Source organism: Lolium perenne, chromosome 2, assembly GCF_019359855.2.
Source record: "Lolium perenne isolate Kyuss_39 chromosome 2, Kyuss_2.0, whole genome shotgun sequence".
NCBI lineage: Eukaryota > Viridiplantae > Streptophyta > Magnoliopsida > Poales > Poaceae > Lolium > Lolium perenne.
This window is the reverse complement of record NC_067245.2, coordinates 78,495,046-78,514,118: the sequence shown is the minus strand read 5'-3', so window position 1 is coordinate 78,514,118 and position 19,073 is coordinate 78,495,046. Positions and strand designations below refer to the sequence as shown.

Genomic DNA, 19,073 nt, shown 5'->3' with positions numbered 1-19,073 from the left:
GCTTCTCACCCTCGTACTCGTTGTGCCATAACAGGCCATGCTCGGGCATTTGCGACGACATGCACATTAGATCTGCTAGGGTTCCCATTAGGATATGGTTCGGATTGATGTTTGCAAGGTGTTCCTCACTATTGCTTGTTGTTCTTGTCCAGTTTTTGATGTTCACGGTCTCGATTTGCTTAGATCTGTTACTCTAATCTCCAATCGCGGTAGATCCATCTTAAATTGGGCTATCGATTGGTGAAACTGTCAGATTATACTGTGCATGCAGAGAGGGGAAGGTTTTATTGTGTAGGGGTTTAGCATGTTGTGATTGTTGTGCGAAAGATTATGCTGAGTCGCGCTAGTTTGTTCAGACGCAAGATAAGTGGGAGAACTTGAAGAACGAAGTTGCTATGCTCGAGAATTTTCAGAGAACACAAGCACAAGTGATGAGGGCTAAGAAACAGGAATAGGAGGCAGAAAAAAAAGACTTTGAAGGCTGAGAAGAGAAAGCTAGAGTATGACATATACGATCTGCTTTAAGTGAACTTTGCAATCAAGGATAACCTCAAGAGGATCATGGCTACTTGTGACGAGTGATGAATGTGTTCTAGATGTACTGTAGGAGAATTTGTAATGTGGCCTAAATAGAATTTGTAATGTATCCTAAGTGCTACTCGTAATGTACTCAATTTGAACTGCTAGTTATGTTTTTTATTTGATTGAACTAGGCTAATGATTATAACCTGGGATCATAGTATGAGGAGATGATTATAACCTTGGATCATAGTATCAGAACCTATGGCATGACTGAACATGCCCATGCCATTGGTTTTGGTCAAACATCTCCTACATATGTCCTCATTGTATGAGGCATCTGATACCCTGCTTTGCATGTTTCTGCTTCTTCAGTTCTGCATTGGCCAACAACTATGACACAACGGAAGGCAGGGTGTTGCCCTCAAACTTAGTCATGTGTGCCATATTACTGGCACATTAGACTTAGTTTACGGACAATCCCTTTGCCTGCCGTGTGATCTTACATATGAGGCCTCGTTTTGGTTTGTCTAGTGCATTGGCCAATGATTCAACAAAGGCACAACGGAAGGCAAGGTGTTGCCTTCAAATTTAGTCGTGTGTGCCATATTCGTTGCACACTAGACTTAGTTTGGAGACATTCTCTCTGGCTGCCATGTGATCAAATGTATAAGGCCTCATTTGCGTTGGCCAATGATTCAACAAAGACACAATGGAAGGCTAGGTGGTGGCCTCAAACTTAATCATGTGTGCCATAGTTGTTGCACAATGCACTTAGTTTGTGGCCACTCCCTATGCCTGACGTGTGAGCAAATGTATGAGGCCTTAGTAATGTTATCAATGTCCGTTTTCATCTAAGTGTAGTGTGCAACGACTTGTGAGCATGCACACCTCTAACGGCATGTGTTCTTCTGGCAGACTAAGAAGATTAGGTCACCTACTAAGGTTCCCGGCGAGGGATCAGCGAAGAAGCGTCGTGGAAGGCCGGCTAAGGTCGGCCACTTCCACGAGGACTGATATGTTGCAAATGTATCTATAATTTTTGATGTTCCATGCTTGTTTTACACCAATTTATATATGTTTTGTTTACTTGCCCTTTTATACATTTTTCGGCACTAACCTATATATTGACAAGATGTCACAGTGTCAGTTCCCTATTTTCTATTGTTTTATATTTCAGAAAAGTTGTATAGAAAATATTCTCGAAATTGGACGACACAAAAGTCGAAGATCTTATTTTACCGTAACGAAGACGAAATCCGGAGGAGAGAGGAGGAGACGCCATAGGGCAGCCAAACAATAAGCCGGCAGTTTAACGATCACTAGAATGGTAATCCCTGACTGTACAGTGTATTGGTAGCTTCATCTTGTCAAGCCGAGTACTTATTTTGAATATCCCAAGTCACCGGAGCGACGATGCAGAGAAGGAAAACCGTAGAACACCATTCCATCGCCACATTTTAGATCCCCATCTCCATCGAAGCTTTCTAAGATCAGACCGAGCATCGTCATCCAAGCGACATACAATATTAGGTGAACGTGAGTTCAATTGTTAATATATTCTTTTTCGAAAAAATATCTCCAAAGATTCATTCACGCCGGCGCGGTCCAATAAAATGTCTAAAACTCCCTTTTGGAGACGTGGTTGTCGAATGTGCTGGATCACTTCTGTCATTGAGACAATCAAAACTCTATTTCACCCCTCCCTCGTCTTGCCTTTTGCAACATTTCCTTCCCCTCGTAGCTCGTTGCGCTGTCCCCATTCCCGCCCTTGCACCAACATCGTCGTCGAAGGAAATCCTCACTGCACGAAACGTAGGCACAAGCCAAGAATTGCTTGCAAATGTTTTTTGCCCAGCATATAGCGCTTTCACGGCGACTAGCAAGGGCGACACACAACTTTGTGCCGTGGTAGATTGTTTTGCGACGCAAAATAGTGCTGCACTAATTGGTAGCACTACTTGCATTCCCATATGCCTTTTTTTCGGGTAAGCATCCATATATGCCATGTGCATCGAAGTCAAGGCAATACTTATTCCTTCGTGTAAAAAAATTGACGCTGATTATGATTCCGACGCAGGAGACTAATCAAGTGCGTCTCGTTGACGGTTGAGCCTCATTTGAAGCCGAGACATTACCCTCCAAATATTAAGATATCTTGTATCCACAATCTTACTCTCTCACATCTTTCACTCCTACTTTCTTACACCTCTCTCCTATTCTCTCTCCATGGAAGCTTCGCCTCTCGTGAGCAGTTTCGCTGACGGTAGGATAGAAGTATTCAGGACCATTACGGACAATTTGAAGTTGAAGGATATTCTAGCCTGTCCTTTGAAAAACAAAGGACACCGACAGTTTAGGTGTGTTTTGATTGTAACCAAACTATATACCCTTCCAATTTATTGGCTATGACCAAAAGCTTGGTGTATGTATGCATAGTTGTCACGGGTGTAAACGGATAGGATTGGATTAGATTGAATTTTGCTCGTATCATATCCCTTACCATATATTTTTCTCAGATTCAGATCGGAGCGGATATTGATCGGTTTCGGATTTGAATGCGGATATAGCGGACTGTGGATTTGAATCGGAAATGGCACAGACTTAGACCGAAAACAAAAATAGTCATACATATGCTCTCATATGTAGATAATTATAGTTATTGTATATCTTGAGAGAGATTTAAATTTAGTTAAGAAAATAGAGACATAATGCGCTAAAACTCAAGCATTGATAGAAATTTTAGCGTCAAATATACTCGCCAAATGAATTTGGTAACTCAATAGATACTAACCTTGCATGATTGGCCTTGGATTTTGACTAAAAAATTGGATTATCCGGTAAAACCCTTCGGATATTCTAATTAAATTTTGAATAATTCATATCCTCATGCTATTTGCTATACTATATCCTATATCGTATCTGGAGCACCACTTCGAAATCGGATATCCTTATCCGATGAATTCTTTAAAATCAGATATGAATACTTTAAAACAGATTTGATACCGGTTTCGGTGCGGAAATTATCCTATCTATTTACACCCCTAATAGTTGCCAATTATTTATTTCAATGCTCCATTACCAACTAGCCATTTTTAGAGCAACTCTAACAGAGCCCGTAAATCCCGCCGGAACCGAACTTTTCCGGCGGATTTACGGGTTCGGGATGAAATGCGCGCAGATCAGAGCCCGTAAACATGGGCCGGCCCGAACTGGAAGTTCAGGGGCCTGAGAAACTCACAGCACGGCCCCTATTAAAAGGATTCGCGGAGGGGAGTTCGGTTCGGAAACCCTACTCCCCTCCCACCGCTCCTCTCCCGCCGTCGCAGCCCGCCACCGCTCCGACGAGCAATCCCCGTCGCTCGACCGTCGCTCCGCCGCTACGGCCACCACCCCGCCGTGCGAAATGACGCGTTTAAGACGCGTGGGTAGGGGCGGCGGCCGATCCGACGCCGAAAGGCCAAGTCGTCGTCCGCCGGGCGTACGGGCGGAGACGGAGCGCGGCAGGCGGGCGCGCTCCGACGGCGCCTGCAAGCGGGCCGGTAGCAAGTGCCCGGACCTAAACGCGCGCCACCTTCAAGCGTGAGCGGAGGCGGCTGCGGCTGCAGCTGCGGCTGGGGAAGCGGAGGAGCCCCCCGCTGTCGGCGGGTGGAGCCCCCCGCTACCGGCGGGTGGAGCCCCCCGCTGCCGGCGGGTGCAGCCCGCCGCTGCCGCCGTTGCCCCATAGCGGCGATGACGACGATGCAGACGAACCGCCTCTGCTCTGCGGGGGCGCCTCCGGCGCGGCGGCCATCGAGCTGGCGGCCCTCGTCGTCGCCTAGCAACCGGCGGCGTCCAAAAACCCTCCACCGACGCCCGGTGACAGTATAGTCGCCGGGAACCTTAATTTTTAGTCTAATTAGGTCCGTAGTACGTAATTTAGGTCCAATGCGGTTGTATTTTGCCACTATTAGTGTGGATTATGATCGAATTAAGATTGATCGGATGAAATCGACTGCAATCACGAAAATCGATTTCCCGCGTCGTTTGATTTTCGCGAGTTCGGTTTGGGTTTACAGTTTCTGTTCTCCGCCGTGCCCAAATGGGCTCTCAATTCGTTTTTCGGGAGACTGAACTCCGTTTTTTTAGTTCGGACAAATACGAGCTCTGTTTTTTTTTGGATGTAACCATATATTTCACTGTTTACAGAGATTACACATATGGTCATCACACAAGACAAACATTTGCATCAAGCAACTTTGCACAAGAAAACTCACAAGAAGTAAAACTACAAGTTCACCCTTGGAGAAACATGTGCCTCGCCGAAACATCGTCCATCTTCCTCCACTGCCACCATGGTAGCGCTGGAAAAAGAGACGAACAACCACCACACCTAGATCTGGGAGAGCACCATCACATTCAATGATGCTTTTTGAGCCGATGAACCGGGTCGTCGCAGAGGACGAGCCCGAGACTTTGTGGCACGTCGAACGAGGATCTTCCCCGTGGTCACCATATCCCAACACCGTCATCTTCTTCAGACTCAGTTGAAGAAGACAAACGTTGCCGCCTGCCGTCATTCTCACACCCAACTGCAAGACGCCAGACATAAATGCAGCAGCCAACGCAACCATCACCCGCGAGAGTGCCGAACGCCAACCGCCAGCACCGGTTAGAGCGACCCCGAGATGGAGAAAGAGTAGAGGCAAATTATTCCAACGCGACGCAATCTTCTCCATAGAAATGGCGCCCCAAGAAAACACTTGCCAACCCTAGCTACTGGCCAAACCAAATCCTTTGGAGGGTTGGCATAAACGGAACACACCCTTCTAGCCCAGCACGAATCTCCGGGCAAACAGATCCTGTGCACCCCTCTTCCCGTCTGGCAGCCCGGCGCTGCGAATCCACAAACAGATCCAGCTCTCTTCTCCCCCCGTCCTCTTCCCGTCTCGCCCTCCCCCGTCCTCTTCCCCTCCGGCGACACGCGGCGCGGCGGCCAAGCAAGGTGATCCTGTGCACCCCGGCTCCTCCTCCTCCTACTCTTCTCCACCCCTGAATCTAAGAATTTCTCATCTTTTGACCCCGGATCCACCGAAACCAGGCCCCCAGATCCATCCAAGATCCGCCCCTTCTCTTGGACAGATCAAACCGCCTGACATCATCCTATTCTCTCTTGGTGCGCAGATGGATTGGCAGGGGCAGAAGAGCGCGGAGATGCTGATGCAGGTGCTGCTGGTGGCGTCCGCCGTTGCGGCGTTCCTGACCGGGTACACCATGGCGGACTTCCAGCTCATGCTCCTCGTCTACGCTGGTGGGGTTGTGCTCACGGCGCTCGTCACCGTCCCCAACTGGCCCTTCTTCAACCGACACCCGCTCAAGTGGCTCGACACCCCCGAGGCTGATCGCCATCCTCGCCCTCAGATCAGCAGCACAGCGGCGTCAACCGGGGGTAAGAAGAAGACCGGGAAGAACAAGTAGTCATCAGAGGCAGATATTTTCTTGATCCATGTGTCCCAGCCATGCTTTATGATAGTATCATCAATTGCAGAACTTCTGAAATGAGATGTTAGATGTTGTGTTACTTACATGTGTTACATGCTTTATGATACCACCAATTGCAGAACTTCTGAAACAGAATTTTCTTCAGAGTCTTTTTTTCAATAGTACGCCAAAGGTGTGCCATATTTTGAAATAGTTTTACAAGAATGTCAAAACCGTTGCGAACAACAATTTGTCAAAGCACCCACTCCAACACCACCATACCAGTTTTAGCTAGTTTACAAAGTGACCATTCCTCCAGAACTCCAACTGATCGGCACACTGATCAGCACCACCAGGGTATCAAAATTCCTCATGTCCTTCTTCGGACCTCTCTTCCTTAATCAGACCACCAGCCCAAGGTGTCCTCGGCCTGCGCCAACACTGATGTCCAATCTTCGGAGACATTGAACCACACTATTCTAGCATACTGGCAGGTGGAGGGTTTATCTTGATTCTTGGAAGACCATGTTGTGCCCAATGGTCCGGTGTCCACATCCGGTGTTGCAAGGCCAACCTGCAGAATATTTTGGATTTCAAAGGCGACCAACTCTTCCAAATGTTCATTGAACCTGCCATCCTCACCGCACCACTCCACAAATCCTGATAAGCTGAGCTAGCGGTGTATTGACCTGGCGGCGACCAAGGTCACACAGACTCATCCAGAGCAGCAGCGGTGTCCCTGAAGATAGTGCATATTAAGGTTAGGAGTGACATACATTGCATCATTCCTTGAGGGGAAAGAGGGCTTCTAATATCCGAGATCCACTTGTGACGATCAAACGCCTCCTGAACTGTACGCCTATTGATCCACAACTTGCTGTCGGCCTAGCAATGCTCTGAACTGACATGCTCCTAATCCAGCGATCCTTCCAAAACAGCACATGATCACCTTGGCCACTCTGATAGAAACCGAACACTGATTCCACAATAGGATCCTCAATTATAGATGGAACCTTGCCATGACTTAGCTAGGTTAGTTCTCGTCAGCCATTCCCACCGCATACCCAGTCCAATCCCCTGTATCTGCATGTTCTTCACACCAAGGTCACCAAAAACACAGGGTCTGCAGATGTTCTCCCAGGCTACAAGGCACTGCCCTCCATTTACTGCATCCTTTCTAGCCCAAAAGAAGGCACGCAACCATTTGTTAATTTCTTCTAACAACCAAGCCAGAGCTTCCACTATCAGGAGCTGGTGTACTGACCTGGCTGAGACCACTACTTTGATCAGCACGAGGCGACCAGAGCGTTGAAGCAGACCCAGGAGCGAAAATAAAACCTTGTCCATCAGCTCTTGCCAGTGCACCTTATTCAGTTGTCCAGTAGATAGCTGTAGTGTAGTCCCAAGTATTTGCACAGAAAAGAACCAACGCTGCACCTCAAAATTTGATTAACATGGAGCTCATTGTGGTGATCTCCTCTAGTGACAATTGCAGATGATTTCAGGTAGTTTACTCTCAAGCCCGAGGCCGTTCTAAAGGCAGAGAGGACCTCTCTGACTGTCACCAATTCCAGCACCGTGGGCTTCAGGAAAATCGCCATGTCGCCCGCATATAAGGACACTCTCTGCTTCGTTGAAACTCTAGGGAAAATTGACAGTCGGCATTTGTCGTTGGCCTTGATAAAAAGAGCTGGCAGAACCTCCATGCCAATATGGAACAAGTGCGTTGAGATAGGGTCGCCCTGCCGGAGTCCCTTGACATGTCTGATGCTTCTTCCTGGGACACCGTTCACCAAAATTTTGGTACTAGCAGAAGAGGAAGAGGGCAAGCATGCGAAGCCAAGCATCACTAAAACCCATGTGGCCAAGAACTTGAAAAGGCCAAGAGACAGAATCAAACGCCCGCGTCAAATCCAATTTCAAAAACACACCTTTGCATTTTCTTGCGTTGATCCTAAGTGCCACTTGTCTGACCAGCAAAAAATTGTCATGAAGGCTTCTCCCTTTTATGAACGCCAACTGATTTGTGCTAAACAACTTCCCCATGTGCAGCCTCAATGGGTTTAGCCATGATTTTCGAGAAGAGTTTCGAGAAACGATGTACCAAACTGATCGGCCTAAAAACACCAACGTCCAAAGCATCTGGCTTCTTGGGAACTGATGTTATGAGGCTTTGTTTAGCTTGGAAAAGCCTCTACCATCTCGTAGGAAAAGCTTCACAATAGCTGCCATGACATCAAGTTTAATCACAGGCCATCCTTTTTGGTAAAATATTCCAACAAAGCCATCCCAGCCTGGGGCTCTATCAGAGGGCATCTCCTGAATAACACTCCACACTTCCTCCTCAGTCACAATGACATCTAGCTCATGCAAATCAAGCCGGTTCAGTCCAAGCTCAAGCTCATGCAGGTTCAGGGTGGTATCTCTGCCAGCACAAGTACCCAACAGCTCAAGATAGGCATTGTAAAAAGTATCTTCTTTTCCCTTCTGATCAGTAACCACCTCCACTCTATCTGATAGGAGAGATAATTTTTTTGGACCTCCTACCATTGGCGACAGCGTGGAATAGTTTCGTGTTAGCATCTCCCTCCTTTAACCAACGAACCATTGATCGCTGACAAGCAATAGTTCTTTCCAGTGAGGCTAATCCGAGAACCGAGTGCTTCAGCATACGTCGAAGCCATCTCTCCTGATCAGTTAGCTGTCTGCGATCTTGCGCGGCATCAAATCGAAAGATCACGTTGTTGGCTATAGCAATCTGCAGTTTCACATTACCAACCTTGCGCTGTCACCAGGCCTGAAGTGACACAGCTGCATTCCTGTACAGCGTTATCAAGACCTTTAAAAGGGCCAGTGATTGCCGGATCACATTTCCAAGCTTCCTGCACAGCCTCCTTAAACCCATCCAATTTTGCCCAAAAAAGCTCAAAACGAAACCTTTGCTTAGGTCTAAAGCCAGCACCAACGGATAGCAGTAGTGGCGCATGGTCTGAAATCGATGAAGAAAGAGCTTGGAACAAAGCATCCGGGAACAGCAAATCCCAATCAACGGATGCCAGGACACGATCAATTTTTGTGAGGGTTGGCACCACCCTTTCACTGCTTCAAGTGAACAGCTCCATGCATATATATTTTCTAAGTTCATGGGCACCCACAAAATTTCGGAACCAAGCCACCAAACACCTGTCCATGTTATCATTGTTCTTCTTGCTCTAAGAATCATTTTTAAGTCGCCGGCAATTATCCAAGGTCTAGGATAAAGGAGATGACACTCGGAGAGCTCCTGCAAAAGCTTTGAGCGTCGGAAAAAAAAAATGGTGTTCTCAGATATTGAAATGGTGTTCTCAAATTTTGGAAAAAAAAAGCTCTCTGTAGCTCGACCTCTAAAGTGAATTTCGCAAAAACTGTTTCCTCTCAACAACGTGAGTGACAAGGGAACTCCCACAAGAAACAGAAACCTACTACTCCCAGACGCTATCTCCTAAATCTCCTGAATCCTCCCTGCCTATGCTATTTGCAAGTTGAAATCTGCCAAGCCGTCGAAACGTCTCCTTTCCTTTGCATCCTCCCTGCCTATGCTATTTGCAAGTTGAAATCTCCCAGGGCGTCGAAACGTCTCCTTTCCTTGGCTCCGAACCTAGCTCGCTCCTCCGTCCACAAGCCTTCGATCGTGTTGTCGCTAGTTGGTTCGTCCGGGTTTAGATAACAACTGCTGACTGCAGATGTGCCAGACTTACCCTCGTATCACTTACTGTTTTCGTTCACTGTCAGATAAGTTCTGCCTTGTCAATTGTCATGTGATGTATGCTCTTTCAAATGCACTTTGAAAACTTTGTAGCTGCAGTCCCGTTAATGTAATCTGGGGCTATGCTCTCTTTATTGAGGAAAAGAGCTTGACATTTCATTTACCCATCGAACTTACATAAGATGTTCATATCCATCCATGGCTCACCTACGAGGCATCTAACACGCCTGATGGCACTAGCATAAACGAGAACAAAGGCATCTAACACTACCCGAGCAAGTGGGATCAGCAACAATTCCATGGATCCACTAGCCGCTGTTCTCCCGCCATAATGCAGCAGGAGCCAGCAAAACTTGCTCCAGAACGAAGATCTAGACTGTACAGATGCGGATTGTGGTCATTCTTCCTGCATTTTACGCCTTCCCTTTGGATTGTGAGACAGAAGGGTGGTTGGTCCGACCGTGCTAGCTTGGATTTGAGGAGGAACCAGCAAAAGGAGTAGGCTGATGCGATGGCCACTGGATCCTCTCCGGGGGGCAGGGTGCTGGGGCAGGATGCGCGATGAATGTTGGTACATCTTGTCCTGGCATCAGAACGGATACGCCTTTGGCATAAACAGGCATCTGCAAGCCATATGGACGAAGTAGTCAATAAACATGAATATATCGAACTCACCGTAGGTCTGCAGCCAATGCGATGCCAAATATGAGGTGTCTCCATCAAGCACAAAAAGAAATGTCTTAGTTTCACTTGGAACAGCAGATGCTAGAATGCCCCCAAGAACCAATTAAATCATATTAACCCAACCCGACCGTGAAGTTCACACAAATGATGATAAATCACCAGGTTGTATGCTATGTCAATATTCAAAATAAGTTCCAGAGATGGCACAACAGAACAGAAGATGAGTTATCAATGCTAGTTCTACGAGATGGCTGCTGTAGCATAATGCTATTGCTTTAGAGTCCCTAACTGACTATAATTAAAAGTTTAAAACTGAAGAAACCAAGTCCAGAGAGACACGGTACAAGAGCAGCAGCAACAGCATAAGTGCTGAGGAACAGATCTTTTGAAGAACAAAAAAGAATATAAATTTCCTTCTGCCTAGATAATATCTCAGCAACAGAAAGCTATCTAAAACTATTCGATGTCAACAGCAATGGAACCCTACAGTCATGACAGTATAGTCCTTTAGAGGAGCACCAAACTTGAGAACTTAACCCTCTTTCCGTAAAAAGTACACCCAGCCAAATACAAAAAGTGAAAATTCAAACTAAAAAGACAAATTAAGAAGGAAAACAAAATGGCAAAACTATTTCAAAGCAGGGCAAAAATGGCTAGGCCAGCACCTTAGCAGCCTCCACCTCCACAGCTATTGATATAAGGGAGTTACCTCTACAGGTTTATCTTACATAGCTTTCTAAGTTAGTAAAATAAGATTAGTTACTCGCATTAAGGGCAAACACCTTCTACATAAAAATTAGAACATCTTTTGCTTGGATTAAGCGGACAATAACCTAATATACTTCTCCAGTCTTCTTCCTCCCTGCCATTAAGGTGCATATGCCATCAAGGCGCGGCCACACCTCTTGACACCAGAGTCACCTCGAGCAGGTTCTACGGCCATCATTCCTTTGTCATGTATAAGATACACGACATCTACTCCCTCCGTACCATAATATAAGATGTTATTAAAACCAACATATGAATGATTGTTACTGAACTTGGATGGAAGCTGGGATTGATGGTCTCCGAACTTGGATGGAGGCTGGGATTGATGGTCCAAATTCAGTAACAATTTCAAACTTATAAAATGCACATCATACTTGAGAGAAGTCCAATTTACCCCCCAAAATTTGTCCCAAAGTTCAGTTTACAACCCTAAACTCTTATTTTGGTTCAACCTTCAACCCTAAATTCTAAAAACCATTCCTAATTACCTCTTCCACCGTTTGGCCTGGTTTTGAGTCCTTTTTTCTTGCCACGTCAGCGTTATTTCCGTACACCAACTCAGCGTATTGGTCAGACAAGATGTAGTTGAGCTATCCACTTTACGAGACGGATTGCCAGTTTTGGGTGATCTAATTTCATTACATTTATTGTTCTTGGTCTACATTTAGATACCAGAAACAGAAGCTGATGCCAGACACGAGGGTCCAGAATTGGTCATAAGTGTACAGATACACCCAATTTTGTTTTATGTTCACAAAGCACCAGTATTTCGATAGAAACTACGCACCTAGTATTTATTAGTTAAGGACCGCTCATAATGGTGATATTGTAGGTTCGAGCCCTACTAAGCCCATCTGGCCTGCTTAGTTACCTGATTACATTGTGCCTGTATACTCCACAGTTGGGCCAAGTACTTATTTGTTCTCAAATCATTCCAGCGCACACTCCAGTCCACACTTTCTGATTTTACAACCCGGTAGTATTCAATCGGCACGTAGCGCGTGAAACCACTCATCCCCTCCTCAGTAGTGAAACAGGCACTGTGGTACGCCCCTTAAGCTCATAACACAATTAAGGGTATGCTACAACTCAAAAGGAGCAGCATGTAGTCGTGCATTGCACGGACGTGACTCGTGGCAGGTAGATCGGCCTTTGGGTTGGTTGTGATCTCGGTTGGGGTTTCCTCTAATTAACTGAGAAATTCTCTTCTAAATTGATGAAAATGGCAGGTATTTTGCCTTGTTTAAAAATAACTCTGCTACAACTCGAACTGAATTGTGCTTCTTAAGTCTTAAATCTTAATAACGAGAGGTTCCACACTACAAATAATACACACTAAAGAAACAATGATGGCCACATCTGGACATGTGGTTTTCAAGTTTGAAGACCCAATACTGCAAGCTAGAAGGTGATCTAGACCTTGCTGTGGGTGCAGACAGGGATGGGCCCTTGCCTGTCCCCCACTGTCTGCCAAGTTCTCCTCTCAATTCCATCACCCTTGATCTCAAATAGCACTCCCCTTAACTTATACGACTACATATCACTTCATACAAAACATACAAGATTGTTGCTACAAACCATATGTCACTGAACTTATCCAACATGGAATATGGAGTAGGATAGAGATGGATTACATTCTGGACCGGTAATTATCGTACCTTGTCATCTACTCTGACTCCGATTGCCAGAACACACACTATGTGGTCACTTACCACAATACGATCTAATGATGACATGAAGTTTACTATTGAGACAGCAGCAGCTGGTAGGGCTCATCTTACAGTTACAGGAGATACCGGTATGGCTAAACGGCTTAACAGAGACTTGTGGGGTTGAACTAGTAGGACACCCCGACCAAGCCAATTGAATGAGCTGTTTCAGAAGTTGGAAGAACGTAACATCACTTCCACCAAAAGTCTAAAATGGATATGCTATGAACTAACGAACTCTGATGAACCACATCAGAAAGATCAAAGATCTCAGGGTCCCTCCTTTTCGGAATAAAAACATCAGAAGAATCTTCAGCATATCAAAATCTTTCCAGAAAAACCGGGGCAAGAAATCGACAATGCCAGAGCTTTCTGTTCTCCGTTCCTGGTTCGGCATCCTCGTCAGATGCCTCTTACTAGACCTAGCCATCGCCGCATCATGGCGGAGTCGAGTGTAGTGGAAGATGGGGAAGGGCAGAATGATGAGCGATTTGGGTCCGTCAAATGCACAGACACACACAGTGCGAAAAAGCTCGGGGACGCGATGCGAAAAAGGGAAAGTTGCGAAAAGGGCGAGACGAGGGAATGATTAAAAGCGAGGCGCGAATGGCACGGGCGGGCGGTGGAGCGTGCGGGAGCAGTGCGCGCGGCGGTGCCATACCTCGGGGGACGCGCGGCCGTCGAGTTTGCTGGCCGCCTCGAGATCCGAGCCGGGGAAGCCACCGGCCTCGCCGCCGCCGCGGCCGCGGAGGAGGAGGAAGCGCAGGCGGAAGAGGATCCCTCCTCGGGGCGGCGAGGGCGCGAACGGCGGGGCCATCCCGCGGGCGCGCGCCGGGGCGCGGAGGAAGTGCTCGAGGATGGCCATGGCGAGGAACATGGAGACGAGGATGGCCGTGGCCACGAACCCGAAGGACACGGCGCTGACGCCGCTGTCCAGCTGCCGCCACCGCATCTCGTCCTGCGTCGCCGACGCCGGCCAGGCTGCTGGAGCCATCGCCGGCCCGCTCGCCATGGCGGTCACAGTGAGCCAATCGCCCCCTTCCCTCTGACGAGCCACGAGTCACGACGCGTGCGGCGCCATTGCTGGCCTTGTCCTCTGAAGGAGTGCCGTGTCACGAGTCACGAGAGAGTAGTGAGACTGAGAGAGTGAGAAAGACTAGGAATTCCGAGATGGTGAAGAGTTGGAGGGAGCCAGGGAGGGGTCGCGGTCCAGGAACGCAATCCTTTTCTGCTGCGAGACGCGAACTGGGCCCATTCCCCCAAGGGGTTTGAGAGAACAAGAGCACGGGGCGACAGGCCACGCGATCAGCGTGTTTGCATCTCGTCCCTTCGTTCCAAAAATGGCACAATGGACAATTCTAACCTTTGTTAGGAAGTTGACGCAAAAACTACAAAATATTTTTTGAATCCGAGTCTTTGCTCAAACCCTATCATACCCTACGGTTTAAACGTTGCTATACAACGCCCTAGGTCAAGGCGTTGAGGTGTCGAGATGACCGACCACGCGGATCCATTGACGTACCAAGTGGATGGGCTCGAGGTTGGGGCTTCGACCTCGGCGACCTTGACCCCTAGGGTTGGGGCGTTCAGGGCCGCCTCCTCCTTCTCCACCATCCTCTTGGGACCTCAACGCCTTGATATGGAACATTGGGTTCGACTCGAAGTTATGTTTTAGATGGGATCGTTTTAGGCTGGACTTCCGGACAAGAGTTAGAATTGTCATTTGTTTACGCATCCAGTAGTTATCTAGATAAGCAAAACTGGTGTCAAAAAGATCCATATCTCTCGTGCACATGAAGGTATCCCTGATAACCCCCAAGTGCAGGGGATCACCGTAGTACAATTTAATAAGTATTTGAGTGTCGAACCCATAAGAAGCTGAAGGTAACTATCTATTATCTAAAGCTCTATAACCCACTTATATGACCTTCTATGCAAAGCTAGGATCTATATTGTGTGTAAAGATGTTTTACTATGAAACTACAAGTGCTAAAATAAAATGCAATGAATAAAACTAATGCACGAAAAGTAAAGTGCAATAAATTAAAATGAGATGAACTGAAGTAAAGTGGAGTAACTCAAGGGAGTAAGTGTTCTAGCAAATTACTACCTCATTTGTGTGGTTGCCATAATGAGTGAAGCACAAAGAGAGTCTTTTTATTGTTTCTTCTAGAGAGGAGTCATAGATTGGTATAGCCATAAACATGAGCAAATACACCACTAGTGATTGATCACAATTCCAATTAAGAACAAACAAGGGAGTTATTAAGACATAAAGTCCAACCATCGTTGTAAGTTTAAAAGTCCCCATAGTTATACCCCATGTTAATTAACCATGAACCAATACAACATGAATCTAAGAATTATGATTCAATTTTTGTCAAAATCAGGCTATCCCTCATCCTATCAACATGCAACGGTGACAACCTTGTGCATCCCCAAACATATGTGCGCACTCATATGCTAGTACAACAAGATCATCATAGAAGATAACATATACTTGTATGCAACCAACAACAAACTATATAACAATTGTCGTGAACAAGTCACTACTCAAACATCAACATAGAGATACAATAGATCATGGGAAAACAATATATTGCATCATACATCATGTTTGCCAAGATATTACAATGTGGATGATGGGAAGTTACTGTAGATGTTGATGGAGATGATGATGTTGATGAAGATGACCACACCGAAGGGAGGCGGAGTCCAACGGAGGCGATTCTGATCTCCACTGGCGGTGGCCTGCTAACTCTTTGTTTATGTGTTTTTGATCTCCGCCGCCGTAACCTCGATGAAACCCATGGGGTTCGTATATATAGTGATTTTTAGGTAAAAAAATTGGTGGTCGAAAAGATCACGCGAAACAGATGGTCGAGATGGGAAAGAGCATAGGTGGCGCACCCTCCGGGCGCGCCACCAGGCTTCTTTCCCAGCCTATTGACCTCCTGGTGTCCTGCTTCAGCCCATCTTGTTCGTCTCGAAAATCCCAAAGAGTGGTCACTGACCTTGCCCTTTCTTGAGTCACGTAACTCCTGTAAAGTTAAAAACACTAAAAAGAGGCGTTTTCTGCCAAACAGAATTAGAACCGGAGGAGAGGGGATTGTTTAGAAAATCCTCAAAAAACATCATAAAACATGGAAATAATGTTATATAAGATGCAAATATGTGGTAATATGTGGCAATAAAGTGCAAAGTTCATGTATGTATTTTACATGCATCAACATCCCCAAGCTTAACCTACGCTCGTCCTCAAGCATAAAGGTGATAAGGGTAACATGGACTTTGGAGTTTATTGCATTGCTTCTATATAATCATGCAAAGTCTTACAAGATTCAGTCAATAAAGAATGATAATAAGCAACATGAAGTATAAACTGGTATCTCTTATATTCCAAAAAGCATGCATAGAAATAAATAGCATTGTCAGAAACATGAATGATAAGTATTATGAACCATAAATCATACTTAGGAGAATCCTATAGAATTGTTTGGAAGACTCTTTGTCCTCTCTTTTGATTCTTTTGATACTCTTGACTCTTGAACACAAGAAATTAAGCAGGGAATATATGTTCTACTCCTCCAACAAAATAAAAAGTAGAGAGAATAAAACGAGGTTTTAAGATATGCAATTCATGTCAACAATAATAACAAGGATGGGGTACCATGCATGTATGTGTGTGGAGATATCTATGAGTCATGTTTTTGACCTCTTATGAGTAAATGTTGCCTCATTTTCCTGGTTTGTATGGATTACACACCTCTTGTTACTCAGCTTCGGGTAACCAAAACCTTTTAACATACATGATTTAACCAAGTATCGCAATTTGCTACGTTCATGCCGCCTGTACAAAGGACCAAAGGAGATAGATATCTCTACTATATGCCATCCATACCGGGACAACATGAACAATAGACGGTGAGCATCCGCTCTAACTCTCTCTCACTTTTTTCTCTAACTCTTTTTCTTTGTTTTCTTTTCGTTTTCCTTTCGTTTTCCACTCTCTCTCTCTCTTTTCACTAACTCTTTTATTTCTTTTTCACTTTTTCACTCTTCCTATTGAGGATGCTCTTTGCTTAAACTTTCACCATAATTAGGCATGGCTTCCGTTAGCGGCCCATTATTCTTCACTAACATGCATGCGTACTTAATCTTGACAACCTCCACTTATTTGGCAAGAGATAACCATCAACAACACAAAAAATGATGATCAACGCAGGGTGCAATACCTTGATGGTGCAATGTTGAAAGACTTCCCCATAAACGTCGTTATGATCTAGCTCATTACTCATAATTAGTCAAACCCACAACAAGCATAGAGGTTTTTTCTTCCAAACCTTACTTTCTCATGAGCTTTAAATTACCCAAAAAATAATATTTTGAAAAGGTTAGAGGCATAACACACATATTTTACATGGAATAGCAAGCGCTATATAGGTAGGTATGGGTTTGAGTTAAGCTTGGAAACAAGTCTATGCTTGTGTAAGAATTCTTTTGGCTAGCAAGAGGTCTAAAAACATGCAATAGTATCCATAATGCTTTTCATTCATAATCAAACAATTATACTTATTGTTAAACATATATGTATACTAGTAAGAAGTGGCACTAAATAAGGAACATAGCAAAGCATCACTCAATAAAGCATTTGATACTAGAAATACCATACACAATATAAATTTCAGCTTTATATTTGGCATCCCTCTTCACCTTTTAATAATATGCAACTTGTTTTTATTGAAGCATCCAAGAATATGCTAATTTATTACCGTACCTATTTTGTAAGAATGCAAGGCACTTGTAATGATGGTAATATTTATTTCAAAATAAAACTAGACATAAAACTAATAAAGGACGCTCCAAGTTTTTGCGATCATTCTATGTTGCTCAAAAAATAGAGTTTAGGGATGTGCAAACCGAGAGTTTTAAGATCAGTCCAATGGGGTGCCTTGGGCATCCCCAAGCTTTGGTATTCACAGTTCTTGGATAGCTCTTGGTGTGTTGTTCCTCTGTTCCCTGTGAATAAACTTCAACATGAAACTTTTTCTCATTATTTTCTATGGGGTGACATTAGTGGTAAAGAGATATCATGCTTGATGCTCTTTTATACATAAATAAAATTATATGCTTATGAACAAGAGAGCATATAATGTTGTACTCATTCTAATATATAAAAAATTCATGCAAAAATCATTTTGATACTTAAAAGAATGGATCTAACATTGAAAGACATTGTCCAGAATTTTTGCTGCATCAAAACTTAATTTTTAATACCACTTAAACATGTTAGTATTTTAGAAATTGGTTGTGCATATAGAGGATGGAAAATTACAGCTACTGTGAATTTATCAAGATTTTAGGAGTTACCAAAAAAATCAGAAGAATTGTGCTCTAAATAGTGCATCGCATGAATCAACAACTCAATATTTTGTTTGCAACTTTTATCATCCAAATGGGTAAATATTTGGTACTTTATTTAATAACCAGAGAGTAAGTTAAAACAAAACTAACATGCTACAACAAGCATGCATAGGAAAAACAAACATTAATCAAAGATAAATAAAAACATGGTCCCCGCAAACATTGAAAGGGATCATGAAGATAAAACTAGAACATGAGTTTAAAATGATTTACTTGAGATATTTGAATGAAGAGAGGGATGCATGGACATCCTCAAGCTTATGATCTTGCTACTTCTGGTCCTCTACTTATTCCTCATCATATCATGTTACTCATCTCAAAATAATATTATATAAGATGGAAATATTTGGTAATGTATGGCAACAAAGTGCAAAGTTGATGATGCATTTTGCATGCATCAATCCCCAACACGGTCCCCCACCCTCATTGTGGTTGGTAGTCTCGCGGCTAAAAGGTGAAGGTGGCGATCAATCAAAGGCGACAACATGTCATGCTTGAGGTTTTCTGCTAATCCTTGAGTACTGGAACCGCATATCACTAGTACAGGACATGCTTTCACACACGGCTAAAATAACCCGTCGCACACGGTAAACCTTTCCAGTATGCAAGGGTGGGCGATGCACTCCTACAACACACAAGGTGGAAGAAACCCCGTGCGTTGGGGCTCCTTTCGCACACAATCTACGTCCATAAAATGTTTGCAATTGGAAGGGCCATCGCTAACGTTTTATTCTAACCGAACGTAAGCAAATTGTAAGAATGCA

At 44.8% G+C, this 19,073-nt stretch overlaps 2 protein-coding genes across 2 annotated transcripts; one reads left to right on the top strand and one right to left on the bottom strand.

Annotated features, from left to right (window-relative positions):
• Nucleotides 1-5,343: 5,343 nt before the first annotated feature.
• LOC127333039 (signal peptidase complex subunit 1) lies at nt 5,344-6,144 on the top strand. Its single transcript, XM_051359359.2, has 2 exons — nt 5,344-5,503; nt 5,683-6,144. Exon 2 carries the CDS (start codon nt 5,683-5,685, stop codon nt 5,974-5,976), a length of 294 nt encoding a protein of 97 aa, XP_051215319.1. The 5' UTR covers nt 5,344-5,503; the 3' UTR covers nt 5,977-6,144.
• Nucleotides 6,145-9,854: 3,710 nt separating this feature from the next.
• LOC127333038 (uncharacterized) lies at nt 9,855-14,070 on the bottom strand. The gene is made up of 2 exons (XM_051359357.1): nt 13,547-14,070; nt 9,855-10,347 (listed from the first exon to the last, which is right to left on the bottom strand). Exons 1-2 carry the CDS (start codon nt 13,895-13,897, stop codon nt 10,189-10,191), a joined length of 510 nt encoding a protein of 169 aa, XP_051215317.1. The 5' UTR covers nt 13,898-14,070; the 3' UTR covers nt 9,855-10,188.
• Between the last annotated feature and the right edge of the window lie 5,003 nt (nt 14,071-19,073).

Excerpts from the sequence above, each read along its gene's own strand:
- LOC127333039 (XM_051359359.2), top strand. The coding sequence starts at position 5,683 with ATGGATTGGCAGGGGCAGAAGAGCGCGGAGATGCTGATGCAGGTGCTG.
- LOC127333038 (XM_051359357.1), bottom strand. The coding sequence starts at position 13,897 with ATGGCGAGCGGGCCGGCGATGGCTCCAGCAGCCTGGCCGGCGTCGGCG. Across the intron at positions 10,348-13,546 it reads ACGGCCGCGCGTCCCCCGAG|ATGCCTGTTTATGCCAAAGG; the intron begins GTATGGCACCGC and ends TATGGCTTGCAG.